The sequence below is a fragment of the Notamacropus eugenii genome, chromosome 4, assembly GCF_028372415.1.
Source record: "Notamacropus eugenii isolate mMacEug1 chromosome 4, mMacEug1.pri_v2, whole genome shotgun sequence".
In the NCBI taxonomy this organism is placed as follows: domain Eukaryota; kingdom Metazoa; phylum Chordata; class Mammalia; order Diprotodontia; family Macropodidae; genus Notamacropus; species Notamacropus eugenii.
In genome coordinates this window covers 465,515,914-465,531,771 of record NC_092875.1, presented here as the reverse complement: position 1 = coordinate 465,531,771, position 15,858 = coordinate 465,515,914, and the positions used below count along the sequence as shown (strand labels likewise).

The 15,858-nt window shown below is 37.4% G+C and overlaps 1 protein-coding gene across 3 annotated transcripts in view; it reads right to left on the bottom strand.

The window, feature by feature from the left end:
- The window catches only part of FCHO2 (FCH and mu domain containing endocytic adaptor 2), a 142,468-nt gene that overhangs the window by 112,736 nt on the left and 13,874 nt on the right, over nucleotides 1-15,858 (bottom strand). For all 3 annotated transcript variants that reach the window (XM_072606317.1, XM_072606318.1, XM_072606316.1), the window contains exon 2: nucleotides 7,472-7,563. In XM_072606317.1, coding sequence (XP_072462418.1) covers nucleotides 7,472-7,563 — 92 coding nt within the window. The remainder of the gene's footprint in view (nucleotides 1-7,471; nucleotides 7,564-15,858) is intronic.

The window sequence follows — 15,858 nt, the reverse complement described above, 5'->3', positions numbered from 1 at the left end:
TGCAGAGAAAGCTTTTGACAAAATACAACACCCATTCCTACTAGAAAACATTGGAGAGCATAGGAATAAATGGAGCCTTCCATAAGATAATAAGTAGTATCTCCCTGAAACCATCAGCAAGCATTATGTGTAATGGTGATAAGCTAGATGCATTTCCAGTAAGATCAGGGATGAAACAAGGATGTCCATTATCACCACTGTTATTTAATATGGTACTAGAAATGTTAGCTTTAGCAATAAGAGAAGAAAAAGAAATTGAAGGAATTAGAATAGGCAAAGAAGAAACTAAATTATCACTCTTTGCAGATGACGTGATGATATGCTTAGAGAATCCCAGAGAAACAAGTAAAAAACTACCTGAAATAATAAACAACTTTGCAAAGTTGCAGGTTACAAAATAAACCCAGATAAATCATTTGCATTTCTATATGTTATTAACAAAGCCCAACAGCAAGAGATAGAAAGAGAGGTCCCATTTAAAGCTATGCTAGACACTATAAAATATCTGGGAGTCTATCTGCCAAAACAAACCCAGGGACTATGTAAACACAATTACAAAACACTTCTCACACAAATAAAGTCAGATCTAAGTAAGTGGAAAAACATCAGTTGCTTGTGGGTAGGCCTAGCTAATATAATAAAAATGACAATTCTACCTAAATTAATTTATTTATTCAGTGCCATACCAATCAAACTACCAGACAATTAGTTTCTAGAGCTAGAAAAAGTAGTATCAAAATTCACCTGGAAGAACAAAAGGTCCAAAATATCAAGAGAATTAATGAAAAGTAATGCTAAGGAAGGTGGCCTAGCCTTACCAGATCTCAAATTGTATTATAAAGCAGTAATCATCAAAATCACTTGGTACTGGCTAAGGAATAAAAGGGTAGACCAGTGGAATAGGTTAGGTACTCAAGACAGTAGTCAATGAATACAGCAATCTACTGATTGATAAACCCAAGGACTCCAGCTTCTGGGATAAGAACTTAAAGTTCTGGGAAAACTGGATAACAGTGTGTCTAAAACTAGGTATAGACCAAGGCCTGACACCATACACAAGAACAAAGTCCAAATGGGTACATGATCTAGGTATAAAAATTGATACTATAAACAAAACAGGGGAGCAAGGCGTAGTCTATTTGTCAGATTTGTGGAGAATGGAGAAATTTTTGACCAAATGAGAGATAAAAAAAATTATTTAGGGCAAAATGGATAATTTTGATTACATTAAATTGAAAAGTTTTTGCACAACCAAACCCAATGCAATCAAGATTAGAAAGGAAGCAAAAAACTGGGAAAGAATTTTTGCAACTAGTGTCTCTGAGAAAGGCCTCTTTTCAAAAATATATAGAAAACTGAGTCAAATGTACAAGGATACAAGTCATGCTCCAACAATTGATAAATGGTCAAAGGATATGAAAAGGCAGTTTTCAGAGGAAGAAATTCAAGCTATCCATAGTCATATGAAAAAATGCTCTAAATCACTTTTGATTAGAGAGATGCAAATCAAAACAACTCTGAGGTACCACATCACACCTATCAGATTGGCTAACATGACGAAACAGGAAGATGATAAATGTGGGAGAAGATGTGGGAGAGTTGGAACATTAATTCATTGCTAGTGGAGCTGTGAGTTAATCCAATCATTGTGGAAAGCAATTTGGAACTATGCCCAAAGGGCTACAAAAATGTGCATACCCTTTGACCCAGCAATATCGCTTCTAGGGCTGTATCCCAAAGAGATCATAAAAATGGGAAAGGGTCCCACATGTACAAAAATATTTACAGCAGCTCTCTTTGTGGTGTCCAAGAACTGGAAATCAAGGGGATGCCCAACAACTGAGGAATGGCTGAACAAGTTGTGGTATATGAATGTAATGGAATACTATTGAGCTATAAGAAATGATGAACAGGAAGATTCAGAGAGGCCAGGAAAGACTGGTATGATCTGATGCTGAGTGAAAGGAGCAGGACCAGGAGAACTTTGCACACAGCAACAACCACCGTGTGTGAGTAATTTTTCTGGCAGACTTAATACTTCATTGCAATGCAAGGACTTATAAAATTCTTGATGGACTCTTGAGGCAAAACGCCTTCTACATTCAGAGAAAGAACTATGGAATTTGATCACAGATTAAAGCAGACCATTTTCTTTTGTATTACGTTTTATTGTATTTTGTTTTATGGTTTCTCTCATTCATTTTAATTCTTCTATGCAACATGCCTAAGGAGAAAATGTATTTAATAGGAATGTATGTATAGAATCTATATAAAATTGTATGCCATCTCAGGAAAGGAGTGGGGAGGGAGGGGGGAAGGAGAGGGAAAGAAGGGAAAAAAATCTAAGATATATGGAAGTGAATGTAGAACACCGAAAAGAAATAATTTAATTTGAAAAAAAAAAAAGAAATGATGAACAGGAAGACTTCAGAGAGGCCTGGAAAGACTTATATGAACTGATGCTGAGTGAAAGGAGTAAAACCAGGAGAACTTTGTACATAGCAACAACCACAATGTGCTAGCAATTTTTCTGGTAGGCTTAGCCCTTCATAGCAATCCAAGGACCTTCCCAAAGGACTCTTGAGGCAAAATGCTTTCCACATCCAGAGAAAGAACTGTGGAATTTGATCGCAGAATGAAGCAGACTATTTTATCTTGTGTTATGTTTTGTTTGGGGTTTTTTTCATGGTTTCTTCCATTCATTTTAATTCTTCTATGCAATATGACTAAGGTGAAAATGTATTTAATAAGTGCGTAATAAGATTGCACACCGTCTCAGGGAGGCGGGGGGAAGGAAACTGAGAAAATCTAAGATATATGGAAGTGATTGCAGAAAACTGAAAACAAACAAATTAATTTAAAATTTAAAAAAGAGGCTTAGAAGAAGAGAAGACCAGGAAAGAGCCCTGGAAAAAATCCACAGTTGAGAGGGCATGATGAGGAGGAGGAACCAGCAGAAGAGATGAAAGAAGTGATGAACCAGAAGAGAATAATGTCATGAAAAGCTAGGGAACAAAGAATACTCAGGAGGAGAAGCTGGTCAGCAGTGTCAAACAGGTGCACAAGGTTTAGGACTGAAAAAAGACCATCAAATTCAGCAATTAACAGATCACTGGTCAATTCCGTAGGACAAATGATGAATTATGCTGCTCATCCTTAACTGAAAGGTAATGGAAGATACATCACATACACTTTTGGACATGGCCGATGTGGGAATGTTTTGTCTATCCATATTAGTTACAGGGGGAGGAAATGGGGAAGAGAAAATAAATGCCTGTTCATTGAAAATAAGTAAAAGGATATAAAAGTCATATAAATAAAATGAAGCTGGGTAGATTTTTAAAGAGAAATCATTGGTAAGTTTGGAAACAGTGATTTTAACTGAGTAATAAGGTCAGAAATCAAATGGCAAGGAACTGAGGAAACACAGAGAAAAGAAGTGGAGGCAGCAAGAGTAGACAATTTATCAAGAAGTTGAGCTAAAAAGGGAGGAGAGATATAGGATGATGGCTTGAAAGGAATGCGAGGGTTGAGAAATTTGTAAAAATTTTTTAAGAATGGGGCAGAGCTCTCCTAGAGCTAACAATGCTGCTGCTGGCATGGTAAATATTCCCCAAACCTACAGAACTCACTTCAAGAAGGTCAGCAAGCACCAGTTTCTCACAAAGTGAGAAGTACAAGGGAACAGACAAGGAGGCTATGACTAGAAGCAGATGGTGTGAAATAAAGCCAATTTTCCACAAAACCTGAGAGCACAAACGGGACCATACTGAGGCATGTCTTCAGGTCTTAGAGAAGGCTGTCCATTAAGAGAAAATGTAAGCACAATGAACAGGAAGAAAAGAAAGGACTAAGTGATCCGGGTCTAAGCTTCATCTTTTTTTCATAATAAAAACAAAATGTTTAAGCTATAATATTTAAATTCCTTGGTCTCATTTGCTGTTTTGGAAGGAAAAAGTCCTTGAGTCATACCATGCAAGATTTCTCCAACATAGAAAAAGCTAATTAATGGTTGAGGAAGTGGCTAAGTATATAACTTAGTGAGATAACAAATCAGATTTAAAGGCAGTTAACACAGATATACTCTAATGAATTTCAGCTCAAAATCTTTTCTCATTCAGAAAGCCCACCTGGGAATCCAAAGGGTTACTGATTATCTATGGCTAGGTGAGCTGGAAGCTCGGGAAAGAGATGCACATGAATAATAAGGGAACAACTCACAACCTAGCCCAAGATATAAAGCAGACAAACTGGTATCAGTAAATCAATAATGAAGTCATTTCCTTTAAAGGTTTTTTCAAAGCAGTCTTTCAAAGTATTAAGAAGTAGCTATTTCCCATATCTACTTGAATAAAGAGCAATCCTTCAATATGATTTTTTTTTCTGGTAAAGAGGAAACGTTCTCAGCTAAGAGAAGAGAGTGGCAATCAATCAATCAACAACTATTTATTAAGTGCCTATGATGGCATTGTGCTAGGGACTAGAGAGAAATACAAAGAATAAAACAATCCCTAATCTTCAAGGAGTAAATACGCGCTTAGTAAACATTTTTTGATTAACATTCAATGGCATGTATCAGGCATTCTTAACCTTTTTTCACATCACGGGCACCTTTGGTAGATCCCATTTAGGACTAATGTCTTTAAATAATTAAAGAAAATGCTAGATTTCAAATAGAGTTTAGTTAAAATAAAGATACAATTTTTCTTCCTTATTCATATTCAAGGGTCCTTTGACCCCAGGTTTAGAGCTCCTGCCTTGTACAATTTGATTTCCTATTATTTGTTCAGCAGGGTAGCATAGTGGAGAAAAATAGAGCTCTGCCCCTGGAGTAAGAAAGGACTGACCTCAGACACTTACTGGTTGTGTGATCCTGGGTTAAACTGCTTAGTCTTTGTCTCCCTCAGTTTCTTCAATTGTAAAATGGAAATAGTAAAGGATGAGAATGGTAATAGCACCTCCTTTACAAGGTTGTTGTGAAGATTAAATGAGATATTTGTAAAGCACAGTGCCCAGCACACAGTAGGCTCTTAATAAATGTTGGCTTCCTTCCTTTTCCTCCCTATTATTATCTATATGCATTAGCAGTGAAGCAGTAATAGAAAGATACTTGGTAAGAGAGGGCCAGCCAAATCTCAGCTTTGCTACTTCCGACACGTACCGGTTACATGACTCTGAGAAAGTCACTTAGATCTCTCTGAATCATGAGCTGCAAGGCAGCTGCTGACATGCATCAGTGCACACGCATTCTTCACCTGGAATTCTTGCCTACATCCATGACATCACAAGTCTGGACTTTTTCCTTTATTCTCACATTGAGAAATGGTTCTTAATCTAGGGTCCGGGAACATTTATATATATTTTGAAAACTGTATTTCCACATAATTGGTTTCCTGGGTAATCCGAGGCATTTTGTTTTATGCATTTAAAAGTATTACTCTGAAGAGGTCCGAAGGCTTCACCAGAACTCCCCAAAAGACCCCATGACACAAAGAAGGTTAAGAACTCCAAACATCAACACCACCATCACAGCACTTCCATAAGCACTGTGTGCCAGGCACTGTGCCAAGCACTTCACAATTATTATCTCATCTGATCCTCACAACCCTGGGATTTTACAAATGAGGAAAGCTGAGGCAAAGAGAGGTTAAGTGACTTGCCCAGAGTCACACAGCTACTAAGTGTCTGAGGCCACATTTGGAACTCAGGTCTTCCTGACTTGAGGCTCAGTGCTCTAGTCTCTACACCACCTCGCTGCCCCTACATAAAAACCATCGACTCTAGTCGGATGTTCCATCATTCCCTAAATGTATGTATATGTTTGGGGATAACTGGATTCCCTCCCTCTCCATGTATTCAATTTCTACTCCTCTTTCCTAGATTAGCTCAAGTCCTATTTCCTCCATTAAGCTTTCCCTAACAAATTCAATCAACATAACTTTAACCTCTTTCCCACCCTTCAATCTCTATCTACATCAAATACCTGGGCACCTAATCTCCTATATTTCATGTGAGCTATTCTTAGCTTTCCAATTATTTCAATGTTACGAGAAAGCAGCATAGGATAGTGGAGAGATCACTAGACCAAGAGTCAAGAAATAGGACTTCAAGCCCCAACTGAACCACTTACTAGCTATGTAATCATAAGCAAGTCAGTCTCTAAGCTTCAGTTTTCTCATCCGTAAAACACACGACTAAATCACGCTATCTACCTCAGAGTATTGGTCTTAAGGAAAGCACTTTGTAAAAAAAAGGCAGTAGATAAATGTGAGCTGTTACTGATATTATTATTCTCCATGGCAAGGCTCATGTATAAGAAGCCCGTAACATTCCTAGAGGGGGCAAATTCTAAAGTTGGTGATCTTCACCTGGGATCCATGAACTTTCTTATAAAATATTCTTATAAGTACCGTTCAATATAATTTATTTCCTTTCTAATCCTATGGACTGTATAAATTTAAAAATATTATTCTGAGAATGAGTCTATTGGCTACCAAAGGGATCTTCATGAAAGAAATAAGGTTAAGAACCCCTATTTCAGACTTCCTTGAAAACAGGGTAATTCATGAGTGGCAATAATAAAGATGAAGATGGAAGTATTCCCAAGGATAGAGGGTCTAACGAGAGACAATCCATTCTATTTCTCCTCTTTCTCTTTTCTTGATTGTTTCACGCAACCTGCCCTCCCCCAACACGTACACAATGCTTAGCCCTCCCTCTTCCTCCTCATCCTTCAATCATTTCACTAGACATCTCAGATAAATATTTAAAAAACATCTAACAACGCCTGATTGGCTTCAACCAGGTGAAGGTAAGTTTCATTTACAAGGAAAATTAATTTATGTTGAATAGTTCATTCTCTGATGACAAATGAGGGATAATAATTCTGTTTTAATGAAAGCAAAGCACAACTATATTAAGAATGGGGAAGAGCTCAAAACAATAAGACCACTGTTAAGTGTTTCCAGTAACAAACTGACTTGTAAACAGCATTGCAAAAGTTGAATTTCATTAATAACCCAAATCTACTTATTTGAATAGCCCCAAAATTAGTTGTAGCTGTTGTGTTTGTCCTTCATTCTCAAAGAAGACCATGACATCAGTAATAATATTCTAAAAGAGACCCTACAGTTCTATATATCAAGATGAAATTTTTAAGTAATATCTATCAGATAAACATTTTGTGATTTATATAATTTCAGATAATTGTCTTTTCTTATTATAGAATTAGAGCAATTCTTTTTAGCCAAAGAAATAGCATTTCTTACTTGTGGTCTAAAAAAAATTCTTTCATATAAAATGTTTATTATATCACCTTGCTACCTATCACATACAATGAAAACTATAGGGTTGACACTTATTGTGTAGTTTCAAAGTATGTCTATACAAACTTAACAAAAAAAGCCAATGTCACTTTAACAGTTTTCCTCTTAAAAAGTTAACATGAAATATTAATATAAAAACCACATACCTTTCTCTCACAAAATCTGCGAGTTCCTTTGTTGATATCTGTCCATGTTTCATGTTATGGTAGAGTACATCAAAGCCATTATTTCTTTCCCCCTAAAGGTCACAAAGATTTTTAGTTAAAAAAATAGATCAACGTATCTTTAGGACACTGAAATAAACATTAACAGTTACTCAAACTGATGATTTATTCACCTGCTTTCCTTCTCTCTACCTATTATTAATAATTCTATTCAAAATATTGTTTTAAATTTTGTTTTCATAACATTTCAAGTTATAAACTCCTCATTCCAGATAAGATCACTGATATTAACTTAAAGCTTTTAAAAGATCAATCTAGGCTTCAGTTAAGAAAGGAAGAAATTCAAGACATCTTAGTTTTAAAATAACCATAAAAGTTAGTTTAAAATAACCTTTAAAATACATATGTTACTAGATCTCAGAAAGGCTGATTCTTTTAACAGATGTTAAATGTTAAACTCAGGGTGGTTTTGTTTTTCTTTTAATGGTGATCACAATACATTTTAAACTCCACATTTTAATTCTACCAGCCTCTGGGTTGCAATGTTCACTACCCTTGCAAGTCTAGTCTGTGGTCTAGTTTTATCTTTGGGTGAATTTGAGAAGAAAGAAACGTAGGAAAAACAGGTTTCGATAAAGGAATTATCTTACTTGCTTAGAACTGATCTTGATTAGAAATCTTAACTTAATCATCAGGAAAGACAAATGATGTTTCCAGGGATACTACACCATCTTTCCAAAGGTCAGTGCTGTATGACCATGGATAAGATTAACACTCTACGAATGACAAAGTTGCTTAAGATTCAAAAAACAAAACACCAGCAAATCAAGGTGAAAGAAATATGATTTTAAATGTCCACTTCATAGATAAAACACACAGATGGCTCATAATAAACTTAACAAGTACATATTTACCAGAATTCATTTAAACAGCAATGTTCTATTTTAAATTATAAGCTTTATTTCTTAATATTAAAGTCCAATATCAGTACCAAGAAAATAGTAAAATCTAAACAGTTCTTGAATGCTAATTAAGTATCTTAAAATTTTTAACTTAGACTTGACAACCCCTTTCCTTCAAATATACAGTTAAGCTATTCAGTTTGGTTTCCCTATAACTATGAAAAAAACCAATGCTTTAGTATTGTACTTGTATACTAAAGCAAGCCTACAAGCAAATATTACGCAATCTGAAACCCAGCTTTTTCAACAACTGAAAGAAAACAGGAAACAGATTACAGGAACTCCCAGTTATGCTGAAGTGGTCCCTAATAACCTCATCGAATGGTATGGCAAGTCTGCATTTTGCTACACACACAGAAAATCACAATCTTATATTTATGTTTCAGCACTATAAACATTCCTTAGAATTTTGAGCACTCTTTTCCAAATGTTAAAAAAAAAAAAAAGGTATTTTCTGAACAAGTATTTCCATTTAGAAAGTATCTGAGTTCTTTAATTTTCAAATTAAAAAAACAGGAACATATTTAGCAATTAGCTTTGGCCTTGTGAATTATCCTGTGCCATTCAAACAATAGGGAGGCAGCCTTCCATAGTAGATACTACATTGGCCTCTGAATCAGGAAAACCTGGGGTCTGGTCCAGTCTCTGGCACCTACTGGCGATGTGACCCTGGCCAGTCACCTAACCTCTGAGAGCTCCAGGAAGCTCTAAATCTATAAGGTAGAGACAGTCCTGACCAAAACCTGCCTGTACTAATGATATTAGAAGATTCCATTACTATCTCTGCTCAAAAGATCATTTTTCCCCAATAGATGAACACAACCTGAGGAAAAATCCCTGCCAGCAGATTAGATCAAGGCTGGCTGTAAAATGTGTGAAGCAGAGCAAGCAGCCGAGAGTCTCTGCTTCTCCTCGGAGTCCCTTACTCACACACATTTCAGCCAAGAATCCAGAAGAATGTCACACAGATCGCAGAAGCCAACGACTTTTAACCAAACCTGTGATTTCACTGGTGAGCTTTAGTGAAGCCTTTCCTATACAAATGCTGTAAAAGTGATAACACAATAATAACCCTCATTTACGTAAGGTGTCACAGCTTGCAAAGCAATTTACAAATATTATCTCATTTGATTCTCACAATCTCACAAACGGAGGAACTGAAACAAACAGTTAAACCATTTACCCAGGTTCACACAGTGAGGAGGTGCCTGAGTCCAGATCTGAATTCAGGTCTTTTGACTCCCGGTCCAGTGTTCCATTCACTGTACCATCTGGCGGTCTCTAGGTATCTCAGAAGTACCTGATTTGTCCTTAGCACAATGCTTGGCACAGAGTCAGTAGGCACTTATTAAATGTGTGTTGACAGGACTGCAACACAGAGGTACCAAAGGGCCTGAGAGGTTAAATGGCTAAGCAGTGCAGGGTCACACTATCAGCAGGTGGCAGAGGAAGGAGTCAGAAACTCGTTGTTCTGATTCTGACACAAAAGGTGAGGCACCTAAGCAGGTGCATTTCGCTCACATCAGAACCCTTTTACTTCCTCATTCAGAACCCATTTACTCTGGATTTACACTTGTCCAACGTCTCCAAATCTCCAATAGATAAGAAGCAACAAATTAGAGGGGAGGAAGAGAAAGCAAAGAGCTAGTTAGGAAGGGTTGCAAAGTACTTCACAGATCTTCTGATCTTCACAGTTCTGTGATGTAGGTCCTATTATCTCCATTTTACAGATGAGTAAACTGAGGCTGAAAGAGGTGAAGTGACCTGCCCAGGTCACACAGCTATTAAGTGTCTGAGACACAATTCAAACTTCCATCGCCCTCTTTCCAAGTCCTGTGCTCTATCCACAATACCATTGGCTGATATCCCCAAAGTGGTCTGGTTGACTCCATACTTTTAAGTCCTAAGATCACACTTCCATATCTGAGTCAATGAAAATATGAGATAGTTGAAGTCAGAAAAGGAATGAGAAGCAAGTGTAGATTTAAAGACTTTGCAACCCATGAGAATAGTGAGTTCCTGGCCCATCTGCTTCCCTTCTCATAATCTCATTGTAGTTCCTATATTCTGCCTTACTTTTTAATTCTCCAAAACAGAGACTTTTGAGAAGGAAATCAGAAAACAGGGCTAGAAAAAATTTCTGGCAACTTTATCCGTAATAACAAAAAATAAAAAATAATCTACATGTACAGCAATTAAGAAAAGACTGGACAGATAGATCACATCATAATAAGAAAAAGTATGAGAAATGTGGAAATACAAAATGACGTAAAGGCAGCAAAATTAGATAATTATACTCAATATTGATAATTATATGAAAAATAAAAACTGTTTTTGTTTCTACCACGACTATTTCTCCAGTGTCTACTAGTTTTCTGCTGTGCCCTGGAGAAGATACAAAATTTAAATAAAACAGAGAATTTGACTTGACAGAATTCAATATAAGCAAGAGAGATAAGACAACAACACAGATAATAAAAACGTATTTCATTAAAGCATTAGCAAATCATAAAACAAGGCTGCTGCTAAAGAAGAGTTAGGAAGGAAGGAGTTATTTTTCAGTGGAAGCTTCCAGAAGGAGATAACATTTGAGTTTTGGTTTAAAGGATTAGTAGGAATTTGATAGAAGCCAAGGAGAGAGACCACACCAGATATCAGTAATAACATGAGAACCTGAGGGATGCTCAAGGGGCAGAGCTAGTCTATGGATACATCATATAGTGCAGAGAAGGGAGAAATATGAAATGAAACATGAAATATGAAATGACTGGCACCCAAATTGTGGATGGTCTTCAATGTCAGTAGTTTTAATTTTGTTTCACAGACAATTGGGGAGCTACCTAAGGTTTTTTGAGCAAAGGAAGAAGTAGAATGAAGAACTAATTAGAAGGTGAAAGAGCGGCAAGAGGAAGACTTGAAAGGAGGTTATTATTATAATTTGGTGAGTTATTTGTGAAGGACTTATACTAAGATATGGGTAAACAGGAACTGAGAGGTGGGGATATATAAGGAAATGTTGTGGAGAAAGAATCAACAGGACTTAGAGAGACAGAAGAGGGCATCAATAAGCATCCAAGTGCCTACTATTTGCTGGGCACAATACGAGGGCAGGACATAAAAACGCAAAAACAAAAAGTGAGAACATACCTGCCCTCAAAAGTCTCCATCTCCTAGAGGGACATAGCCACCATTCAGATAAGAAAATGCAGTATACATATAAAATATACACTGACAGGGGATGGGGAGCAAGGGGGCTGCCCTGCCGGAGATGACTCAAGCTGAACCCTGAAGGGAGCCACAAGTTCCCAGAAGCAAAGGTAAATCACAGTAGAGAGCGTGTGCAAAAGGCAGAAGACAGAGTGGAACACAAGCGTATACAGGGACAAGTCTGGCTAGGATGCAGAAGGCGTGAACATGAATAACTCGCAAATGGATTTGGAGGCCGGAGTCAAGTTATGACAGGATTAAAATAATGGAAGAGTTTTTGTCTTATCCTAAAAGCAATGGGGAGGCACTGAGGATCTTAAGCAGAGAAGTGATGTGGTCCAACCTGTGTTTTGGCTGTGTGGAAGACAGACCAGAGATTGGAAAGACTAGATGCGAGAAGGATAATTAGGAGACTACTGCAACAGTCCCAGGCAGGAGGTAATGATTTTAACGAGGTTAGTTTGGGTATGAGTAGAAAGAAGGGAACAGATTTGGAAAATGTGAAGAGATGTGATGGACAAGACTTGGCAATCAACTGGATATAGGTGGTGAGATGATGATAAAATTAGATGACTGGCAGAACTTGTAACACAAACAGGGAAGTTTGAGATAAAAATAATCCCCAAAATTATGCCCATGGCAAAGCGGGTGAATGCTGATGCCATAAACAGAAACAGTGAGGTCAGTAAGGTCACAAAGCAGGATGAAGAGAAAACATATTGACATGTCTTCTTGGGACATAATAGGATGATACTTACATAGTGTTTTATAGGTTACAAGAGTTTTATAAACATCTCGTTCAAAATTTACAACAACCCAATGAAGTAGATAAATAATCATATCCATTTTACTGATAAGGAAACTAAGACTCAGAGACATGAATAATTCCCTCAAAATCACAGAACTAATTCAGTGGCAGAGCTAGAATTTGAACTCGTCCTCAAATCTCAATGTTTCTCTTTCCACTTTAACAGTAAGTTTCTGCTACCATTATCTTCTAGGCAGCTGAGGATTTGGATCTAGAGCTCCAAAGTCAGGCCTAAATGCATGCTTGATAACCACACTGAATTAAAACGTTGGGCTTGATTAAGCCTACCAGACTTTTGGAACACCTACCTTACAGGGGCAAGAAGAGGATGCAGGAACCAGGAAGCAATCAGAGAATCAGAGGAGTGACTGAAAAGGCAGAAGGAAAACCAGAAGACTCCAGTGTGTATGAAACCACTAGAGGAAAAAGTATCCTAAGACAGGGGTGATTAAAATAGCCAAAGGGTGCAGAAATGTCAAGAAGGATGAAGAATGAAAAAAGACCTCTGGACTCCTTGGTTAAGTTGTCATTAGGGACCTGACAGAGCAGTTTCCTTCCTGACCTCTTCAGACAGTTCATTTTACTCTCCCATCATGAACTCAATCTCAGAAAAATTGGCTCATTGAGTTCCCTAAACTCAACACTCCATCACCTACCTATGCAGTTCTGCACATACTGATAATCCTCTCCTCCAGCCCTGCTTGTCAGAATCCTTAGCTTTCCTCAAGGCTCAGGAAGACATGGTACTTCTTTCAAGAAATCTTTGCTGATGCCAGAAGTTGTTAGTCTCTCTCTTGTCAAATTACTGTGTATTACTTGGCTATGCAAGGAATTGATTTCATTCCTGTCTTTTCATCCCTAGTGTTCTAACAAGGTCCCCTAAAAACAGTAAGCACTTAATAAAGGTAGACTGAATGAATCCCCCAACATTTTGGATAAATAGGACAGGGTTGTGTTCATCCTTCATTGCCGATGAAGACCATGCCATCAGAGAAATGATGACATGGCTTGCACTTCACTTTGTTTTGAGTGAGGGAGGGCTGTGCAGGTCATCAGCCTCACTTCTCCTCCAGAGCCATCTGGGGCCAGTGACCAGATATTCATCAGGATGACTGGAGATGACCCAAGATGCACTGGGAGACCATAAACAGGACATGTCCATATTTGAATATATAATGAAGAATTACCAGAGATACATTCCTACACAATCTGCTCTTCTGAAACACCAAAATACAAGACAATTCATTGTAAGCAAGCTTTCTTTCAAATAAAATTGACTTTCTAGAAGAAGAGGAAAATGGTCAGGGTTGTCGGTCTATCTTGTGGATCACATAGCCCTACAAAAAAAGATCCGTAACTACCTAAAAAACACAAGGAAAAAAACAAATAGATGAAGAAAATCCTGTTTACATCAGGAGTTCTTATTCTTAACCTGAGGTCCACATACAAGGAATCTGTGACCTTGGATGGGAAAAAAGAATTACATCTTTCTTTTTCACTAACTTTGAACTGGAATTTAGCAACACTTTCAATTACTTAAAACCATTATTGTGAGGAGTCCATTGGCTTCACCAGACTGCCAAAGGGGGTCTATGACTCAAAAAAGGTTAAGAATCCATGGATTTGTCATGCTATTGGATGTCAATCCACATTTTGAACAAACAGCCAAAGGAAAATAAGCTGAGAGTCTAGAACTAGAGAAGAAGTAGAAGTAGAGAAGAAGTAGAAAACAAAGCTGACTTGCATTTCGGAAACTATGTAGTAATTTTAATGATCCCAAGTTGCCCACAGACACAGAAACTCACTTACTTATTCTTAACACCAACATTTTCTCATTGATGCTATATGGGTGAAAATCAATTAAAGAAAGCAAAACTATTGGTCGGTCAGCAACAAGTATTTATTATGAGTTTACTATGTGACAAGTTCTGTGAATACAAATAGAAATAGAAAGATAATGCCTTCCCTTCCCTCAAGAAGTTTTCATTATAAGAGGAGAAGACAACACATAAACAGAAGCTACAAAGGTAGTGTGGTTGGAGAGGCTGGGACATGACAGAAGTCCACAATGCAGTCTGGAGAGAAATGAGACATAGCTACTCTGGTTGTCCTCCTTAAATGAAGGTTCTAAGAGGAACCATCCAATCAGAGGGAGAAGCTGCTGAGACTGGATGTGTGAAACTCCAGGGTTGGAGTGATTTTCCAGGAGGAAGAAGTTTCTCATGATGGAGAAAATCTGGAATACAGTCTAAAGACAAATGAAGTGATGAGGAGGCAATAAAAAGATGTATGGTAAACATGCATAGGCTGTAATATGACATCAAAAATAACTAAGATATCCGGGAACTATCTAGTTAGAAAATTCATGTAGACAGAATAGTAATAGGTAATAAATATACAATCCTAATGTGGCTTTGGTATCCATAAGATGCCAAAAATGCAAAGGAAGATTTACAGATGTCCTATGAAGGATTTATTGGAAGATACACAGGAACTGCCCAAGATGAGAAAGTGTGATGGATAGGATCCACACCACTGAAGGGAATACTCACATCAGTGAACTCATGAATCCACTGAAGTACACATCTCATCCTCTCCCCATCCCATTAGATTATAAGCTATGTTCTGCACATGTACTTAATGAATGTTTGGTAAATGAAAGTTGGAAAAATGAATGAAAAAGTATTTATTGAGTGTGTACTATGTGCCAGGCACTAAGAACACACACGCACATGCGCACGCACACACACACATACACACATGTGAGATACTTCCTGCTTTCAAGAAGCTTATATGTTACTAGGGTAAACAATATATATAGGGTAGCCAGGAAAGAGTATTTTGGTCTAGGAAGTCATAAGGGATAGAGAGTAGAACCACTGGAGCAGTTATGCTAGATATCCTTTCCAAAAGTAATGAGTATTTTGATTTGATTACAGTTTCCAGAGAAAACGATAGAAAGTGGGGGGACAGGGATGGGTGGTAGATGAAGGTAAAGAAGCCTGGTCCCACAGCAGGAGTTTAGAGCTAAATGACATACAGTATATCTAATTGGCATATTAGTTGATTAGAATTATCACGAAGTGAAGCCTGAGTTTAACTTAAAAAAGAAACGCCAATTTTCCTATATCACAGAATCTCAGAGTTAGAAAGTGTCATAGAGTCCAACCTACCAAAATAAACACTAGAAATAAGAAATTATTCAAAAATCAGTACCAAAAATTTAAATGCATAACAGACTGGCACACCAATCACAAGACATAGAAGACAGCATGTGGAATAGGCAGAGCACTAAATTTGGAGTTAATAAGGAATAAATTCTAGCTCTTCTACTTAATTCCTACATGTTATCCATATCTTGATATCTCTCTCTCCTTCCCTCCACTCACACA